Source organism: Peromyscus eremicus, chromosome 1 (assembly GCF_949786415.1).
Source record: "Peromyscus eremicus chromosome 1, PerEre_H2_v1, whole genome shotgun sequence".
Taxonomy (NCBI): domain Eukaryota; kingdom Metazoa; phylum Chordata; class Mammalia; order Rodentia; family Cricetidae; genus Peromyscus; species Peromyscus eremicus.
Genome location: NC_081416.1, coordinates 148,910,951 through 148,929,867, shown reverse-complemented (window position 1 = coordinate 148,929,867; position 18,917 = coordinate 148,910,951). Strand labels below are relative to the sequence as shown.

The window sequence follows — 18,917 nt, the reverse complement described above, 5'->3', positions numbered from 1 at the left end:
TTCTGGGCTGTCTGAGGCACGTCCTGAAGGATTGATGGAGTGATAGGCCATTCAGCAGGGTAGGTTCCTTCATTTCTGAGGAACTGTGTCTCCCAGTAGAGATCTGACCACCTCTGTTGAGAGAGTACTGCCTGATACTGAGGAGGGGGAACTCAGGCCATGCAGATGTCACCGCTGCAGACAAGACTGCTCGAAGCCTTATTTTTTCTCCCAGGCTGGACATCCACAGCGGAGAAGCAACCTCCATGGCCTTGACTGTACCACTCAAAAGCAATGGGGCCACAGCAACATCCCTACTGGCCACTAGATGGCACTACAGGCCAAGCTTCCTTTCTCTGAGTAGTCAGTGACCAGGACCACTGGGTTTTTAGTTGGTGGGGACAAATTTCCACAAGCCCAAGGCCCTGCTATGGTGGGCACCACAAACAGACCGGTCACAAAATATTAAATGCCTGCTGTGCCCTAGTATCTGGATTTAGGAAAGCTCCTATGGAGAAAACACACAGACTCGTTTATGCATGCATGCATCTATGCACACCTGTACTTAAGGACCGCTGACTCTTTGCCTGATGACAAGCACCATCTCTAGTTTTCAATACTAAGACTTTGTTCCAGGTCATTTGGTAGAGCAAGGGTTAAATCTCAGGTTTCTCCTGTTCTTCACCCCTGTTCTGTGACACCAGCCAGTCCTTCTCAGTCTTAGGAGAGGCTTACCTGGTTGATGAGGCTTACTTTAGGGATGAGCCAAGGCCAACAGAACCACAGAAGCAGACCCTGGCTAGGGGAGCATGTCTACGGGGTGGTGTTCTTCAGCACATTCAGACAGGCTTGCTGGCGGAAGGAGCTGCAGGGAGAAGCGGCATGTCCCAAGCACAGAGCGCTGCAGACACAAGACTCAGCTTTTGTCAACAGCACACGTGGCACAGCCATAGGCAGGCAAGTGCAGAGGGCCAGAGCTGGGGAAGTCGCGGGAGATGGATGGGTAAACCACCGAGACTCTTCTATGTTTAGGTCAGAGCCGTTTTCAAAGGCCACAGAAGCCGCCAAAGGTTCTTAGAGCAAGGGAGCTTTTGAGGTTACTTTAAATGGCTGGTTTTTTTTTTTTTGTTTTTTTTTTTCCAGGAAGGGTTGTATATTTATACTTCAGAAGATTATACAACCCAGTGCTGCCTTTGAAAAGGAAAGAAAAAATCCTTCAAAACATATGGATGCTAAGTCTGCCCTTATAATTTTATTCTGTGCCACATGGTACTCTGAAGTTTTAGAATCTGAGCACAGGACTGACTCAGGACATCCAGACTTGCTAAGAGACACCTTCATGTGTCACTTTAGTTACCTTTCTATTATAATCAATGCCCAATTATATCAGCCTGATAGAAGAAGCCGCAGGGCCAGATGAACATGCATAATGTATTTACACACTACAGTGTGATAAACACACAGAGAAACAACTGCTCTGTCCATCCAGCTCTTAGCTAGACTCTCCAGTGATGCAGGGTGTTAGGTTCCATTGTGCACACACAAAGAACATGAGTTATGCATGAAAAGCAGCTTCTGGACAAAGCTAGGGCCCTGCATCATAAAAAAAAATATAGCCACATGTTTTCAGAAACTAGACCTTACTGCCATAGTAGATTTCTGAATACATTTGCTGTCAGCTTCTGCAAACGTTTTCCCCTCTGACCTGATAAAGATTGCTCAGACATTGAGGCTGTTTCCCCTAAGCCAAACGAACAGCTGGATACGAGCTTGTCGATGCACTGTTTCCAAGTACCCAGATGTTACAGGCCGATAGGACATCTAGGTCCTGGTGGAAATGTTGTGTTTTTGTTAGATAAGAGTCTGTAACAGGATGCAATCTCAATGAGAGGGCTAACTAGAAGGTCGAAATGTGCATCTGGCAACTGGAAAGTCTAGGGAATTTAGGTGGTATGCTCAACAGCACAGGGCTCCTAAGAGGCTGCGTGGGGCTTAGACCTTGAGGGTGTTTCTCATCCATTCACTGTCCACGCCATCAGATGCCTGATAAATGTCTTATTGAGCAGATTCTGGAAAAAGTGGCCAGTCCTGATACAACCATGTCAGGTTATGTAAAGAAAAAGAAGTGGGTTAGAAAGACATTAAGTGGCCTGCCTTGCACTGGCCATATAAAGTCAATCTGCTAATTTGGCCTCACAGCAGAACCCTCCATCTGTGTTTTCACGGATGGAGGCGGGCTTAGCAAGAGTTGTAGAATAGGCTCAGCAGAAAGAGCATCAAGTATTGCCTAGACTGCCTCTTCCGGTTTGGAAATTCTTACAGTAGAAACCACACTGAAAGAAAGAAAGAGCAGCGTTCTTGGGTTTCAGTCACAGGCGTGTGCTTACACTTTTGTATTACCTACACCTGCTCAGAGCCCTATCTCACGCAGAAAGCACAAGCTTTGCAAAGCAGGAAGGCAAGGCAAACGTTTGCACTTTTCAGGGAGCTAGGGAAACCAGGGCTTCTCCAGGGACATCACCAAGCCTCACCCTGGAGTGTGTGTGCATGTCTCCACCTTGTGGACACAGATAACACCATTTTAAACTCAACCCATCACCCAGCAATAGCAACAAAGAAGTTTTTCGTCACAGGATACAGAAATCTCCGAGGAACCCGCACATGGGCTAGTATATCAAGAGGAGAATGAGTAAACGACCAGGTCCACTGTGCCGGAAGCTCAAATCCCCTAAACAATAGCAAAAGATTAAATTGTGCTCACTTCAGTTTTATTACTGTACACATTGCTGTTTTCAGTGTTTGTGGAAAGCTAGAAATACACAATGATGCTGACCTGGCCAGACTCTGCCAGACTGTTTATCAGGACACTGGCATTCTCAGCCATTCTGGATAGGAGAAATTTAAGACTGTAAGAATTTAGAAGCTCTTGCTTTTGAAGGTTTTACCACCTAAAATTGTCCTAACTTCAGCACAAAATCCAAACACCTCTAGGCCTATGCCCTAAACAATTTTTTATTAAAGTTTTTTTCTTCTTAAATGTCTTTTCTTGTGTTTATGTGTGCACACATCTGCCACAACAACGTCAGGTGTCATGCTCTATCTCTTGCTGAGACATGGTCTCTTACTGAGCCTGGAGAGAGGGTAGTAGATAGCAAGCCTCTGTGACCCTCCTTCCTTCTACCCCCCCACAGTGCCAAGTTCAGTTTCATAAAGCCATGCCTAGCTTTTTATGTGGATGCTGGGATTTGAACGCAGGTCCTCCAGCAATTACTCTAAACCACTCAAACACCTCATGCCAATTTGTAGCTGGGGCTGGAGAGATGGCTCAGTGGTTAAAGGCACTGACTACTCTCAAAGAGGACTTAAGTTTGATCCTCAGCACCCTTTGTGGGTAGCTCACAACCATCTGTAACTGAGGGGCCAGTGGAACCATCAGTTTCAGGGGGTCCAATGTCCTCTTCTGACCTTTGCAGGCACTGAGCTCATACACGGTACACAGATGTATATGCAGGCAAAATGCTAATAATAATAATAATAATAATAATAATAATAATAATAATAATAAAAAAGATTAGTTGTACTATTTCAGCACAGCAAGAAGGTGCTGGCAGGACAGTGTGGCACAGTGGATATAGTCAACGGGCTCTGGAGCTACTTTCCCTGGCTCTTTTTTTAATTTTTTAGTAATATATTTTTAATTCTATGTCCGAGTGTGAGTATGTGTAAACAAGTGAAAATACCCACAGAGGTTGACATGTTGGATCCCTTGGAGCTGAAGGTATGGGTGGTTTGTAAGCTACCTGACATGGGCACTGGGAATTGAACGTGGGTCCTCTGGAAGAACAGAGCATGCTCTTAACCAGTGAGCCCTCTTTCTGACCCTGGGCTCTGCCTCCTAACAGGTACATAACCACTTGTAAGTTATCTCACCTTCCCATTCCAGTTCTCTTGTCGACCAGCCAAGGACTATGACATCGTTTACCCTTAAGGATTCTGTAAGGTGGAGCAAGGTAACACATACACACACCAACTCGGTATGTGGCACCTAGTGGGAGCTCCAGCCATTCCTAACATCACAGAACCTCCACCGGTTTCTCCATCCCATGTCTATGGAGCACCAATAAGGTTGCTAGCCCTGACTTTCCTTATCTGTGATTTCCGTTGCTAGGACACTAGGGTGGAAGTGGTCTCAGAAAACTTCAGAGCAAGTCATGTGAATGGATGAAGTCTTAGGCCAGCACGATAAAGAGACGTAAGTGACATTCACAAATTACCTGGAAGTGAGACTACAAATAAGCTTCCCCTCCCCCTCACATGCCGGCACACACTCTGCTGCTTATGAAAGGCCCTCAGTGGCATCGCAGTGGTGAGTTAAACTCACAGAGGAACGACGGAGAAAGAGAGAGCTTTGGTTTCTCCTTCTAGCCACCCTCCCACATGTTCACCCATTCGGAAGCATCCATGAGCTCTGATGCACGCTGTACTAGGGACTCAGAGCACAGGAGGAAGGGGAGGGAAGACAGTCATATAGCACCTCATGCTCAGGATGACTTTAAACAGTGGTCAGCTTTGAAAGGAGCCTACCACAGGGCGCAGATGTGGTGAGGGCACTGGCCGAGATACCCTCTCAAAGGGAACGGCCAGTGGGAGGAAACCCTGCAGAGAGCAAGGAGACAGAATGCAAACCCAGAAACAGTGCAAAGGCAGGGTGGGGCTGGAAGGAGGTTCTGGAAACGGAGGATGGAAGGAGGAGGTGCAGCAGAGGAAGGTAAAGAGGGAAGGTGGAGAGATGCATGAGCCCTGAGAGGAAGGGAACAGCCAGGTCCCACAAGCCCAGGGGGGCTAAGTCACCAGCCAGGCAGCTATCCAGAGCAAGGCTGGTGTAAGGGACACAGGCAGCAGATGGGTTTATATAGTGAAATGTTGTGGATCCCCAGCTGAGTCTGTCTAACCCACTCCTATAAATCACAGCCCAGCAGTGTCCCCACCACACCATGGAGCCTCTGGTAGTAGCAGATGAGGCAGCCAGTAGCAGCTCTAGAGACTTCTTAGTGAAGGCAGGCAAAGAGACACAAGAGCCAGGCTTTCCCCTCTGCTTACTCACCCGCTCGTGATGTCATCAGTCCGGATGTTCTTGCTCAGGACATCTCCGTCACTCATGTAGCCAGGGGCATCCATGCTGATGCCTTCCAGGTCCACCTCATCACCTGCCTTGTCCGAGACATCCACGTGGCAGATGCTGCTGCCCCTGGAGGCCAGTTGCCTTCTCAGGGGGGCGGAGTACACGTAGCGGCCTGCCTCCGCGCTGATGAAGCGGCTGGCGTTGGCTCGAGGTGGATACCCATTGCCCATTGAGGGGGCATCGCCTGCCTGGAGCCGAGGGCTGGACTGGCCGAGTCTCCAGGACAGAGGGGTGGGCCTTCCTGTCAAGCTGAGGATGCTGCGGCCACTTATCTCCGTGGTGACATTGGTGTCAAACGTAGTTTCTAACGTACTGAAAACATAAAACCAACCTAGGTTAGACCCCAATGTACTTAGCAAGTTAGATGGTTTTTAAATGTTCAGAACTGCAAAAACAAAAACCCTTCTCATTTACAAAGCAGGATACAACAGCAGGCACCAAGTACCACCTGGTGTAGTTCCTTTATTAAGAAGGGAAAAGAGAAGCCACACATCCACCTACACACTCTGAAGAGCCTACCTACCGGGGACGTTCTCTTTTAAAATGTGGTGTAAGAGCCTCTTCACTGACCCTTTAATTAAACACAGACTGCCAAAGCTTCATCCTGCTAGAAGACTGGAATCTCCTTTCCAGTTCAGGAAAGGAATCAGAACACGCTGAACTTGTGAAGAAGGGACAGAGGACCCTCCGGCCCATTTGTTCCAGAATGCTGCGTCATGCTTTCTTCAAGGGTTGGCCACAGCAGCTTGCCCTGTGCTCCCAATACCACAATTCATATCCCCTTCCCCCTCCCTACCTCACATCCTAGAGTCAATGTTGGTGACGAGGGGCAAAGTGGGATGATAGGTCTGTGCCTAATCACGAAGTCACAGGACCAACATAGGAGCCAAGCCCTTCAAATACCTAAGGCATTAGGAAGGCACCTTCCCCAAACTCTCGAGTTTACCTTCTCCTGATCAGCCAGTTGGGTGCCGGCGGCTGTTTTTGTCCCATCCCCTGTCCCCAGTCCTGGAACTGACCTCGTTTTTCACATCTTGGACGCCTGAGTGCTATTGAAGTCAGAACCCACAGTGGCTAAGACTCCCTATGGTGAGTTTGACAGTTTAGTATTGACTGTCAACTTGACAGGCTCTAGAATCACCTCGACAACAAGCCTCTGGGCGTATCTGTGAGGGAACTTCTGGATTGGGTTAAGTGAGGTCACCCACCCTGAATGTGGGTGACATCTTCCTATGAGCCGGTGGCCCTGGCTGAATGAAAAGAAGAAAGTGAGCTGAGCAGCAGCATTCAGCTCTCTCTGCCTCCTGACTGTGGACCAGCGGCCTTACCGTCCTCACCATGAATTATATATCACCTTAAACCCAAACCGAACAGACCTCTCTCTTCCTGAAGTCACTTTCCTTAGGTATCTAGTCATAGCAATGAGGAGAGTAGCTGATACAGAGGGGGAAGCCCCACATTTCCTCCTTTCGTACATTTACCAAAGAAACAGAAACTGGAGAAGCCATGCGAACCCTTGAGAGCTCAGCGGGGGAGCCGGGACTCTTTGATCTTCAAAGCCAAACACGAACTGTAAGACCTCATTCTGCCAAAGTCCTAGCAGCGCCAGCACTCAACGGTCTTGCAGAACAATGCAAACAACCTGAGGTTCCTTCCAACCAAACCGTGGTTTAAACAGAGCGAAGTTTTATAAACACTTCCTCTCGTCTTTCACACGCGTGCATGACTATCGATATCATGTTTATCAGAAGACCTGGTAGGAATTCAAGTGACTCAGTTTGTCACCCAGGTCAGACACAGGTCACCTGTTCCTTCCAACAGCTTGACGTCGTTTGGAATAATGCAAGTCACATAAAGTGTAAACGGAGCCAGGGCAATTTCCTCTGGGCAGTGAACTGAGAAACCTTCTGCAGGGGTGCTATCTGTGTACATTAATTTTCACCCCCTTCACTTCTGTATGTTGTCTTGACTTCTCTGTGAATCCTGACACCTTTGGGGACGAGGTGATCCGTTCCACTCTCAACCAAACCACTTTGTGCGTGGGGGGCATAGTGAGGAGGAGAGAAGCAGAGTTGGAATGAGCTCCAGCAAGTTCTTTCAGCACAGCAATTCACACTGCCCATACCTGTGTGTAACTTGAGTTCCCCGCAAACTGGACATCGTCTCTTCTAAATTCTGTCGTAGGTCCGCGATGTTCTTTACTGTCCGCAGCCGCCGAGCCTCAGGGTCTTCCGCTGGAGAAGCAAGGGTTAAGATCAGTCTAACTCCACTAGACCGTGAGGTTCCTTTGTTTGTTTGTTTTTCCAAGACAGGGTTTCAGGGTTTTAGGGTTTCTCTGTGTAGCCAGGGCTGTCCTGGAACTTGCTTTGTAGACCAGGCTGCCTCAAACTTAGAGATCCATCTGCCTCTACCTCCTGAGGGCTGGGATTAAAGGTGTGCATCACCATGCCTGGCTACAAGATCATGAGGTTCTTATGAACAGCAACCAAGTTGGGAATTGTAAAGCTGATCTATGTCCAGATTTTGGCTTGCTGTGGGTACTTAATAAGGACTTGAGATTACATGGATGGATGGACATATGGATAGATACCTACATATCTATCTGTCTATTTGTATGTATGCATAGATATATAGATGCATGCACACATGAATAGATGGATGTGAGGAGATATAAACACACACACACACACACACACACACACACACACACACGGATGAATGGGTAGGTAAATGGTTGGATACCTACACGTCTGTCTGTCTGTCTGCTTGCATGCATGCATAGATGAGTGGATACCCAATGAAAGGGTTAAATCCAAAGAGATTCTTCCACAGGTCCCTTGTGAAGACATGCAGGTCAGGGTTGACCAGGCCTCCAGGGCCGCTTTCTGCCCATAAGACCATCTGATGCCTCTTGTTTCTCTGGGTAACATGTTCCTTATGAAACCACTTGCATTTGCTCATCACTGATAATCTCCAGGGAAGGCTTGCCTGCCCATTGCTTCCAGCACATGGGCTATTGACTAGCAGCTGCACGGTCATTGTGGAGAAGTTGGTTTTCCCCACCTTCTGATTCCACGCCTCTGATATGAGTATGGCTATAGCACCAGTCTCCAAAGACAGTTGTGGGGGAAACATGGGCCTGAGCCTTCAGTACCCTGCGCACAGTGCCCATCATAAGCCTTGACACATGCCAGCAGAAGCCACTGAGAAGCAGCAGAGCTTCTGTGGAGCCGGACACAGCCTGCATTCCTATGTCTGAGTAGAACACAGATTGATTCCTGCGCCACTCAAGAAACAGCACACACAGGCTGAGAAGCTGCGTGCCTCCCGATGCAGACTTGCTTTGCGGTCTTTAGCTACTCTCTCTCATTTGGCCGCTCAGGGGGACGAGGAGATGGGAAATACCTACAGTAATGATTAAAGAAACGAAGTATGACAGCTCAGCAGTTAAGAGCATTCGTTGCTCTTGCAGAGACCCGAGTTTGATTCTTAGAGCCCTCATGGTGCCTACCTGTCTGCAACTCTAGTCCCAGGAGAACTGACTCCCTCTCTGGCCTCTGCAGGCACCAGGAATGCATATGGTACACAGACATACATGCAGGCAAAAACACTCATGCACAAAGAAATCGGAAACAGGAAAAAAAGTCTTTTCCTCCTTGCAGCAACTTCAAGGAGAGCTGAGAAGATCAGACACTCACAAGGGTCTTTAAACGCCTGCAACTCTTCAAGGGATGGACAATACCTTAAAAGAAATCTCCCTACAGAAAATCAAACATGTGACAGTAGCAAGTAGGATTTACATTAGACACTGAGTAGAACTTCTAACCATTATTTTTAATGGAACAATTGTCATCTAAGAAATGTCATAGAATTAAGTGTCACTCCTGAGATAGGTCCCAAGTTCCTTGGCCTGGCAGTGGGTGTGACTGGAGTGCAGGGGTAGAGATATGGCAACCACATGATTATTACAGAAGAAATTTACTAGTGCAGAATAGCTAATCTGGAAGTATAGTTCTTTTTAATTTTCCACTTCCTTTAATCCAGAGAAATCTGAAAGATATTTTTCTCTTATCTGAACTGTGCTCAAACCAGCCAAATCTTTAAAGTACATAGAGGGGTATGTGTGTGTGTGTGTGTGTGTGTGTGTGTGTGTGTGTGTGTGTACATGCATGCATGTGTGTATACACATGCTAGAATATACATATGAGACTTTGAACTCCAGATCCTTCTGCTTTTACCCCTCAAGTGATGGAATAACAGGTATGTACCACTGACTGGGGTTTATGTGGTGTAGGGAATCAAACCTAGGGCTTCATGAATGCTTGGCTGAGCTCAGTCTCTAGACCTACAGTGAAAGTCTATCCTACCTTCTCCTAAGTGCCTTAAAGGAATGTGATTGCATCATCCCTATAGGCTGTCAATCTCTTTCATTACAGGTCAGCTACATTTATTATTAAGACTGCTTCAAAGGTACCACAGCTTTGGATCACTCTGGGTGCAGTAGTGAGGCTCAGATTTCCAAATTACCTCCATTAATTAACTCCATCTCACCATAAAACCCCTTTAAAAATAGGGGTGGGAGTGAGGCCTGAGAAATGTCTCAGTAGTAAAAAGCACCGGCTGCTCTTCCAAAGGACAGGGGCTGTTTCCAGCACCTACACGGCAGCTCACAACCAGCTTTAACTCCAGTTCCAGGAGATCAAGTGCCCTCTTCTGGACTCCACAGGCACCAGACACACATGTGGCACACAGACAAATATGCAGGCGAAACATGCACATTAAAATATATTTAAAAAAAAGAATGATAGTTCATATATAGGGTGGTGAGGGGCTCATAGGCAGGACACACCCAAAGTGAATTCTAACTCTTCTGATTTTCTTCTTTCCCTTCATAATGTAACACTGTGGTTGGGGTGGACAGATCAGTGGACAAAGTGCTCACTGTACAAGTGTAAAGACCTGAGTTCAGATCCCACAAACTCACATAAAAGCCAAGTCTATCATCCCAGCACTTGAGAGGCAGAGGCAGGGGATCCCCAAGCAAGCTGGCTAGCTAGACCAGCTAGAGTCAATCGGTGAGTTCTGAGTTCAGGTGCCTGGTATCAACTTCAGGCCTCCACCTATGTGCCCCTGCACACACCTGTGCCCACACACAGGCAAACATACACGCACACCACACATGTACACACACAAAGAATGTAATGGTACATCAACAAATTACCATGAAATTATTCTTGGGACAACTAGATGTTGTGTTTTGCGTGCATTTATGATGGATGTGTGTGCATGTTCATGTGCCTGTTTGTAGGTATATATGCACGTGTGTGCACATGGACATTCATGTCAGATGTTGTGTTACGTGTCTTCCTCAATCACTCCCCACCTTACTTTTCTGAAGCAGGGTCTCTCCCTGAACCTTCAGCTCACTGGTTCAGCTAGGCTGTCTGGCCAGCGAGTCCCAGGAATCCGCAAGTCTCCATCTTTCCAGCATTAGCACTGCAGGTGTGTGCTGCCATACAGCTTTTAAAATGGGAGCTGGGGATTTGAACTCAGGTCCTCATGCTTGGGCATGAAGCACTTTACCCATCTAGCCATCTCTCCAGTCCCTGGACGTTATGTTTTATATACAGCCTTATTACCGTACAGTCACTGTCTTGACTACAATTAGGTATAATTTAGGATTTTTTTTTGTTTTGTTTTTGGTAAAGGACATAAGTTGTAATCTATTAATTTAATGTGTATTTTGCCTGCATGTATGTCTGTGTATTACATGCCTGCTAGTGCTCTGGAAGCTGGAAAGTCACCGGACTCCCTGGAACTGGAGTTACAATGGTTGTGAATGGGTGCTGGAAATTGAATCCAGAGCCTCTGGAAAAGCAGTGAGTGCTCTTAACTGCCAAGCTATCGCTCTAGCCCCACGTGTTGTCATCTTTCCTGTTAATGGCAAATGATGAAAAGATACTTTTAATTTGGGCTTCCGTAAAATTAAAAACAAATCTACTATTTTAGAGTTCTAAATTTTGTCAAAAAGCAACTTCATACGAAGGCTAAACAATGTGACTCAAAGTTAAGCATTAACACGGTTCAGGGCCCAAATACGAGACGTACTCACAAGTCAGAGATTTAGCTGCAGTTCTGGGGAAGACTGAAGCGGTTGTGAGAGAGAAAAGGAAGGAAAGGGGAGATGTAACTAGTGACAGAGGAAAGCAGTTTTGCTCAGCTCCTGCATCGCTGCAGTAGCCTGCCCAGCAGCTGCCTGCATGAGCGGCTTCCTCACCAGCAGTCACACAACCCAGGGCTCACACTCACCAGTGAGTTCCTCCAGAGCAGGCTGTCCACTCTTGGTGTAGTGGCTGGGCTCCAGGCTCACACCTGCTGAGCTGGACTCGGCAGTGACATTCCCCTCGGTGTCCGTCTGGGACCTGTACATACAAATCAGAGCAGACGCCATCATCGGGAGGGGGAACCATGCCGTCTGGACTGCTTGCCATGGCCTGCTAGGCAAGCAGCTGTGGTGCCGAGCTGGCCAGCAGACTGACTCTGAATAATTCAACAGCCACACGTGGAGAGAGCAACTGAACTCAGAAAGATGAAATGTTCAAAGACCAAGAGGAGGGTCTGCCATTTCTTGATGGGGGCTGACTTCCCAAGTCGGCCTCAGGGTCTAAACCAGACACATGCTGGAGGGTGCTGGGTAGTTTGGACATTCAAACTTAGGTCAAAAAGCAACTGGTAAGTAACCACAGCACCAGCCAGTAAAGCCTAAAGATGACACCACCACCGACATCCCTCTTGTCCCACAATCCTCCTGACATAGCTCTCTCTGTAAAGGTGGCGGATCAGGAGTGGGTACCAAGCAGCTGTGTCTGCCCTCCAGGTTTCTGATTCACAGCTCAGATCTGACATGAAAGGTCTCATTGATCATTATTTCAACACTTGACTGAAATAGGTACTTTCCCAACCCTTCTCCCGTGCCCTTATTTGTCAAGCAAATTGAACCAACGTTTGGTTGACATGGGAGGTTTCTGGCCACAACTGCTTTGTCTCAGACCTGTGATGTTAGTTTATTTGCATCTAGGACTGGCTTGATCCAGCCACTTCACTACCACGGAAAAAATGTGCCCCTCTCTCCCATCTTTGTTGCTGTTGGGGATTAAACCCTGAGGGCTTGTACATGCATGGCATGTGCTCTAGTATATGCCAGCATGGGGCAATATCCCCGCCCCCAAGAACATGCCAACAGTGTAGATGTACTGCGGGAGATAAACTGGGGACTTCACCCACTGTTCTTTATTCCTTTCCCCTCCTGCTGAAGCCGTTATTCCCAGTTCCTATAGCCACCCATTTTAAAGGTCTGTCATTATCCCAGCGCTCTTACTAACCCCACAGCCGGAGTTTGAAGCTCTCATATCTACTTAGAATTTATCAATGCTCTAAAACAGGTCCACTGCCTCTAGCCTAGAGATTATAATTGAAAGGTAGGTAGGTATACAACTAGCCTATAGTTGTAACTGCTAAATGTTTGCATAGTATATTTAAAAATTAAATTCTCTCTCTCTCTCTCTCTCTCTCTCTCTCTCTCTCTCTCTCTCTCTCTCTCTCTGTGTGTGTGTGTATGTGTGGTGTGTGTGTGTATCTCTCTCTCTCTCTTTCTCAATGGAGGTCTCTCTATGTAGTCCTAGATGACCTACTCACTATGTAGACCAGGCTGACCTAGAACTCACAGAGATCCACCCACCTCTGCCTCCTGAGTGCTGGGATTAAGGGCATGTGCCACCACGCTTGGGAAATTAGCTCACTATTTAATATTTGTGAGATTTTGGGGCTGCAGAGATAGCTCAGCAGTTAAGAGTACGTACTGCTCTTGCAGAGGACCCAAGTTCAATGTCCAGCACCCACGAAGAGTGGCTCACAATTGCCTGTAACTCCAGATCCAGGGGAATCTAATGCCTCTGGCCTCCACAGGCACCTGTAATCACATGCACATCTTCTCCAACATATGTATAACTAAAAATAACTTTAAAATTTGGGAGATTTCACACAAGAAACCACCTGGATTTCTCCCTTTATCCAGAAGAAAGGAAGGAAGGAAGGAAGGATCTGGAGCTACTGAGCCCGGTCTTGTAGAGCGCCACCTGCTGGACTGAGCAGTGGCTGCGCCCTCTAGAGGAGCAGGACGCTTGCTGTTGCATCACTACAGCCCTGTTTCTGCACTGCACCTGCCATCACCCCACACAATGCCAGCAAACCCTGCCTGAAACAGCTGGGCTTGTGTCGTATAATGTGAACTGCAGTTCTTTTACTGTGCTTGTAAAGGTTTCTGCTTTTAAAAAATGCTTATTTTACATGTGTGACATGTATGAGTGTTTTGCCTGCATGTATGTATGTATGTGCACCACACATGTGCAGTGCTCACAGAGGCCAGAAGAAGGCATCAAAGCCCCTGGAACTGAAGTTACAGATGGTTGTAAGCCACCATGTGGGTGCTGGGGACCAAATCCCAGTTCTCTGCAAGAGCGGCCAGTGCTCTAACAGCCGAGCCATCTCTGTGGCACCAAGAATCCTTGACTTAAAGAGCAAGACAATATGGTCCCTGTAGTAAGACAGACTTGTTTTTTGCTTGTCTGTTGCTTGGTTTTTCAAGACAGGGTTTTTCTCTGTGTAGCCCTAACTGTCCTGGAACTCGCTCTGTAGATCAGGCTTGCCTTGAACTTTGTCAAAGATATGCCCATTTCTGCCTCCCAAGTGCTCTGCCACAACACCCAGGGGGCAGGCTTGGTTTTAAACACAGATTCTTTTAATTACCAGCTCTGTGACTTGGAACAAACTTCCTAGTCTAAGCCTCAGTTGCCCATGTGTAGAATTGGGATTTTAAAAGCAATCTAGTTCACAAAACTGAGAAAGCCTCAGGGACTAGGATGCAGAAAGCCCTTAGTTGGGTCTCTGTACACACATGGTTCACAAGCAATCACTAGCTGTCCCTGTGGCCAGTGCCTAAGACCACAGTGGGTAACACAGGGCGGGGTGCAGGTCCAATTCCTATCCGGCACTCTTCTTCCCAGTTCTTCACTGGCTCCTCCAAAGAGGACGTCAACATCTGGGAGGCTCCCTTCCTCCTGCTCCTCACACATTAGTCACGAGGAATCTTTCCTCCCATAGAGAATTTTGAAATAATAATAATTAAGAAGGTGAGCGTTTACTTTATAGTCTGCCAAAGAATTCAGTCAAAATAAAGACGGAGTCGCACTGACGGTGATCAAACACTCACATGTTTCAATTTAGCTAGTCAAGAAGCTGTCAAGTAGCCTGAATGGGTTTCACCTCAACACTCTGAAGGCTGCTAAGATTGTAACAATCTCACGGGGAGCTGTTCCATCACCTCCACGCTTCAGGGAGCAATTCATGAGAAGCCGCGCACGCAGCTGCACCAGGACTATACAGAAAGAAGCCGGGCGGGGCGGGGGGGGGGGGGGGGCTCTTCTCAGCACCGTTAGCTGAGCTGATGACTCGGCTGAACAAAACAGAACAGTCTGCCAATCAAAGGAGACTGCTAGGACTCCCACTGACCGGGGAAGTGGGTGGAGGAGAGTCAACACGGGACGGCTGGGAGCCTGGCATCATCCCCTTACCGAAGGGATGCTGGCTTTCTCCTGACATTTCTAGTGGCTGGAAGCATTAGAATTCACAAGTACACAATTAAGGCAGGGAGAGAGGGAGCATCTAATTCTTTAGGAAGTCACACAAATGTAAGAAGCTGAAAGTCTGTGAATGCACACACCTTGGGCTTACGCAAACGCACCTATGTGAACACACATTTGCATCTGGCGCATGAATGTGTAATTGTGTCTTACTTGTGTGCAACTGTTGACTCGCAAGTATCGAGTGTGTGTACACAGTTGTGTTTCTGGATTTTGGAAAAGAGCTGCAAAGGAAGTGGGTAGAATGTGACATGATCGCTTTGGTATATGCACTGTCTTGCTTGAGTGCACTTGAGTGCACCAGGATGGAACTACGTGTCACTTGGGCTATTGGCTCACATGTTCCTGCACCTTGTGTCGACAGAGCCTGCAGTCAGGCTCTTTACCCAGGGGGACCAGGTGCTGCCTACCTGTACAGGAAAGGTGCAACCGTGGCTGTGTTGGGATGGTTGTATTGCTGCTGAGGCTGAGGTAGCTGAACACTGACGGTATTGCTTCCAGTGGTCTGGGTGGTCCCGACGGAGCCGCTGACAGTCTGGCTGCTGATGCTGTGGTTCAGAGTGGTCCCTCCGGGGCCTTTTCCCTCTGAGGATGCCAAGCTGGAAGAAGAGCTGGAGTGTCTGCTGTCCAGCTGGGGCTTCTGTGGGGGAAGCCCTGAGCTCAGCTTCCCTCGGCTCCGCTCTCCTTCCTTGGGAGGTATGGGGGCACTTGGGGACTTCCCAGGCATGTTCTTCATTCCTGGTTTTGGTATTCCACTGTGGGACGGCGCCGCGGCCTCCTTCTTGGTGCTGTTGAGCCTCCCACCTTTGGGGATAAAGCTGGCAATCTTGGAGGACTTTTTTGGCATCTCGGTCACAGCCACCCCACTGAGCTCTTCCTTGGGTTCTTCCTTGAGGTCAGGCCTGTCAGTCATGGAGACTCTCTTGGTGAGGTCCTTGCCCTTCTCTTTTTCCTTCTCCTTCTCTCGCTGCTGTTTCTCCTTCTCTTTCTCGCTGCCCTTTGGGGAACTCTTCTTGTTGGTAAGCGCCCTGCTGAAGGTCCTCTGCGCGATGCCCTTGAGTGCAATCTTGGGGCTGCTGGATGCAGGGCCTGCGGTAGGCAGTGCCCTGCTAGCGGCCTCCAACTCTTCGCTCTCTTCAAAGCTGGGCAGGATCTCCAGTCGTTCACAGCTTGTGTCCCGGGATGCTGAGCCCTCACCCACCTTGGAGCCCCCTTTACTGTTGAAAAGTTTGAGCTTTTCCAACATGGATTTCTGGTTGTTGGGGGCAGGCTTCATGGCTTCAGGTGTGGGTCTGGGGGCCTCGGGCCCAGCAGGCTTGACTGAGAGCATGGACGATGTGGCGCTATGTTTCACACTGAGGGACTTGCTGCGCCAGGGCTTAGAGGTCATGCTGGGCTGGGGGATGGCTGAGGAGCAGTTAACAGGGATGGCAGGGCTGTTCTCCAAGGATGCAGGTACATTTTCGCTCATTCCGGGATGGGAGGAGGCTGAGCTGGCCGATGGCTCTGCAGAGACAGGGAAGGGAAAGGGACCTGAATCCTGTTTGCTGAGCTGCACTGAAGACAGCCATGGCTCCCTGGCCAGTCATTCTCTACCCGTAGGCCCTACAGCCCCATTGCTGGAGGCGTGGACTATCTGTGGTTAAAATGTCAATGCAGTTCATCCTCCCACCCCCATCATGCACTGCTCACGTGGCACCTCCCCCAGCCCCACCACATCTTGGTTGTGTCTGTTCTGTAAACACATGCCAATCTTAACAGTAACATGCAGAGCACAACTAAGAATGTAAATAATCTACCGGAACAAGAGAAAATCCTTTACCACCACCACCTAGCACTCCTGTGGTATGCGACAGGGTAGGGAATAAATACTTGAAATTATTTAACTCAGAATTCCATTTATGCAGACTAGTCAAGAGATCCCCAACTTTTAGGAGACAACTTATCATAGATACCAAAATAAAGTAGAAACCAATAATTTCAAATGAGAAGTAGTTTACCCATAAAAGTTTCTAATTCCTATCAAAACTTGTAAGCTTTTTCTATGCTGACCCGTACTGACCCTGTCCTTTCCTTTCTTTCTAGATATTTATTTGTGATAGGATTCCTACAAGCAGTCCTGGCTGTGTAGGAGCTCACCCTATAGACCAGGCTGGCCTCGAACTCAGAGATCCTCCTGCCTCTGCCTCCCGAGCGCTGGGACTAACGGCACGTGCCACCACACCCAGCCTAAAGAATTTCACTGTCTTAGCTTGTTCAGGAGAACAGGTGAGGAGGCCAGTGGTTTCTGTCTGCATTCACTCGGGAATCCACAGTGAAGAGAAATGAGGAGGCATTCTCTCCCCTGAACACTTAAAACCCACACCTCCCCCAGGTGGGCTTGAACCACCAACCTTTCGGTTAGCAGCCGAGTGCACTGACCACTTGCGCGGTGGAGACCTTATGCTGGCACTTTCAAAGGCTTACAAACAGGACAGACATTAAAGACCTTCTTTCACTTAAGAACACAGTCTGAGTATGCGGACGCGCCCCCACCCCCAAGCACACACACAAGGCAAGAAAACACAGGTTATCTGAAAGTCAAGGCTTCCCCTCTGGCACTCAATGCATGTTTCCTTGCCCACAGTCTTTTCTCAGAAATCTATGAAGATATTTTCATACAAGTGCCAGGACCATTCTGGGAAACGGGGTCTCCCCTACGACCGTTCTGTTACTCACCACAGTGGCCCAGCATCAGAGAGCCCCCAAAACTGCAGCCCCTTCTTCAGACGGAGCTGCCAAGATACACCAGTGGCTCCAAGGGCCAGTAGCTGCTAGAGAAAGTGCCCGGAAGACAGAGGAGACACCCTCCCCTGAGCCTGGGGGCCCCCCTAAAGCCTAACCCCATCAACCCTCAAGAGAACACGGTTTGCAAAGTCACAGTGACAGGACTTACCTAGCAGCGGCCACTTTCTCCCACAAGGATTCTCTAGGAGGAATTCTGCAAGCCGAGAGACTGCCCTTCCAATTGTCACAAGTGTTTTCAGTTAAACTGCTCATGTTTCTAATTAACTTTTGTCATCCGCAACTACTCCTGTGCCCAGAAGCCTGGCAGGATTAACGGCTGCTTCCTCAGCCACCACCGCCCCCCTTCCTAATACCTATGTTCTGCTGCCTTCCAGCAACAGAGTAAACTGTACATAGAGCGGCTTTTGATGATTTAAAAGTCAACGGCTGCTAAGGCTGGGTCAAGGCAGCCCTGTGTGGGGCGCAAGCGCTGGTGGGAGCCGGGCAGCCAGGGAACTGGCTGAGTCTGCCCGCAGCTGCGTGGGGAAGCCAGAGCTCTGGGTGATCCAAAGCAGACCTCCCAATGTTTTAAAACACATCCATCTTCCTGACTTACTGGGGAATTTGGATTTGGAGGGGAGGGTGCTGCACAACTCCTCTACCAAAACTCACGGGTGTTGCTGGATCTTTTCCTGGGCAGAACCACAGACTGGCTTACAAACCAGTTGAGGAAAGCTCGCTACACCACCAGCCTGTCATAGGGTATCCTTGGCTTGACACCACCCCCACCCTGGAGAGGGTGTCTCGTGGAGATCGGGAGCACAGAACTCAATGTATTGTTAAATGGTGTTCCTGCTTCCTTTACAAGAGAGGAAACTGAGACCAGGCAGGGCTGTTTGTGTCAACATTCATTCATTTAAAATGGAATACCTGGGATTTGAACCCAGGTCTCCTGATACAGTACTCTCGAGGACACCACAGTAATGACTTCAATTTTCTTATGTGGTTGTTGTTAAAGGCACCATCTTCTGCATCCCAGGCTGCCTTAAACTTGTTATGTAGCTGAGGATGACCTGCTTCTATGTACCCAGTGTATACTACCTTGGAGCTGGGAAATGAACCTAGGGCTTTGTGCAAGCTGGGAAAACTCTCCACCATTTGAGCTCATCCCCAGCCCCACCACCTCCTTGTAAAGAGCACATGCAAACAGGAGTGTCCAATGCCCAGACTGTTTTCCAGACACTGCCTTTCCTCCTGCCTTATTACATATGATGGCAAGATCCATAGTGGGG

General features: G+C 48.4%; 1 protein-coding gene across 1 annotated transcript in view; it reads right to left on the bottom strand.

Moving 5' to 3' along the window:
* Positions 1-18,917, bottom strand: part of Nav2 (neuron navigator 2) — a 371,946-nt gene that overhangs the window by 147,530 nt on the left and 205,499 nt on the right. The window contains exons 7-10 of the mRNA XM_059274283.1: positions 15,270-16,365; positions 11,471-11,583; positions 7,287-7,395; positions 5,084-5,473 (exon numbers count right to left, since the gene is read on the bottom strand). Coding sequence (XP_059130266.1) covers positions 5,084-5,473; positions 7,287-7,395; positions 11,471-11,583; positions 15,270-16,365 — 1,708 coding nt within the window. The remainder of the gene's footprint in view (positions 1-5,083; positions 5,474-7,286; positions 7,396-11,470; positions 11,584-15,269; positions 16,366-18,917) is intronic.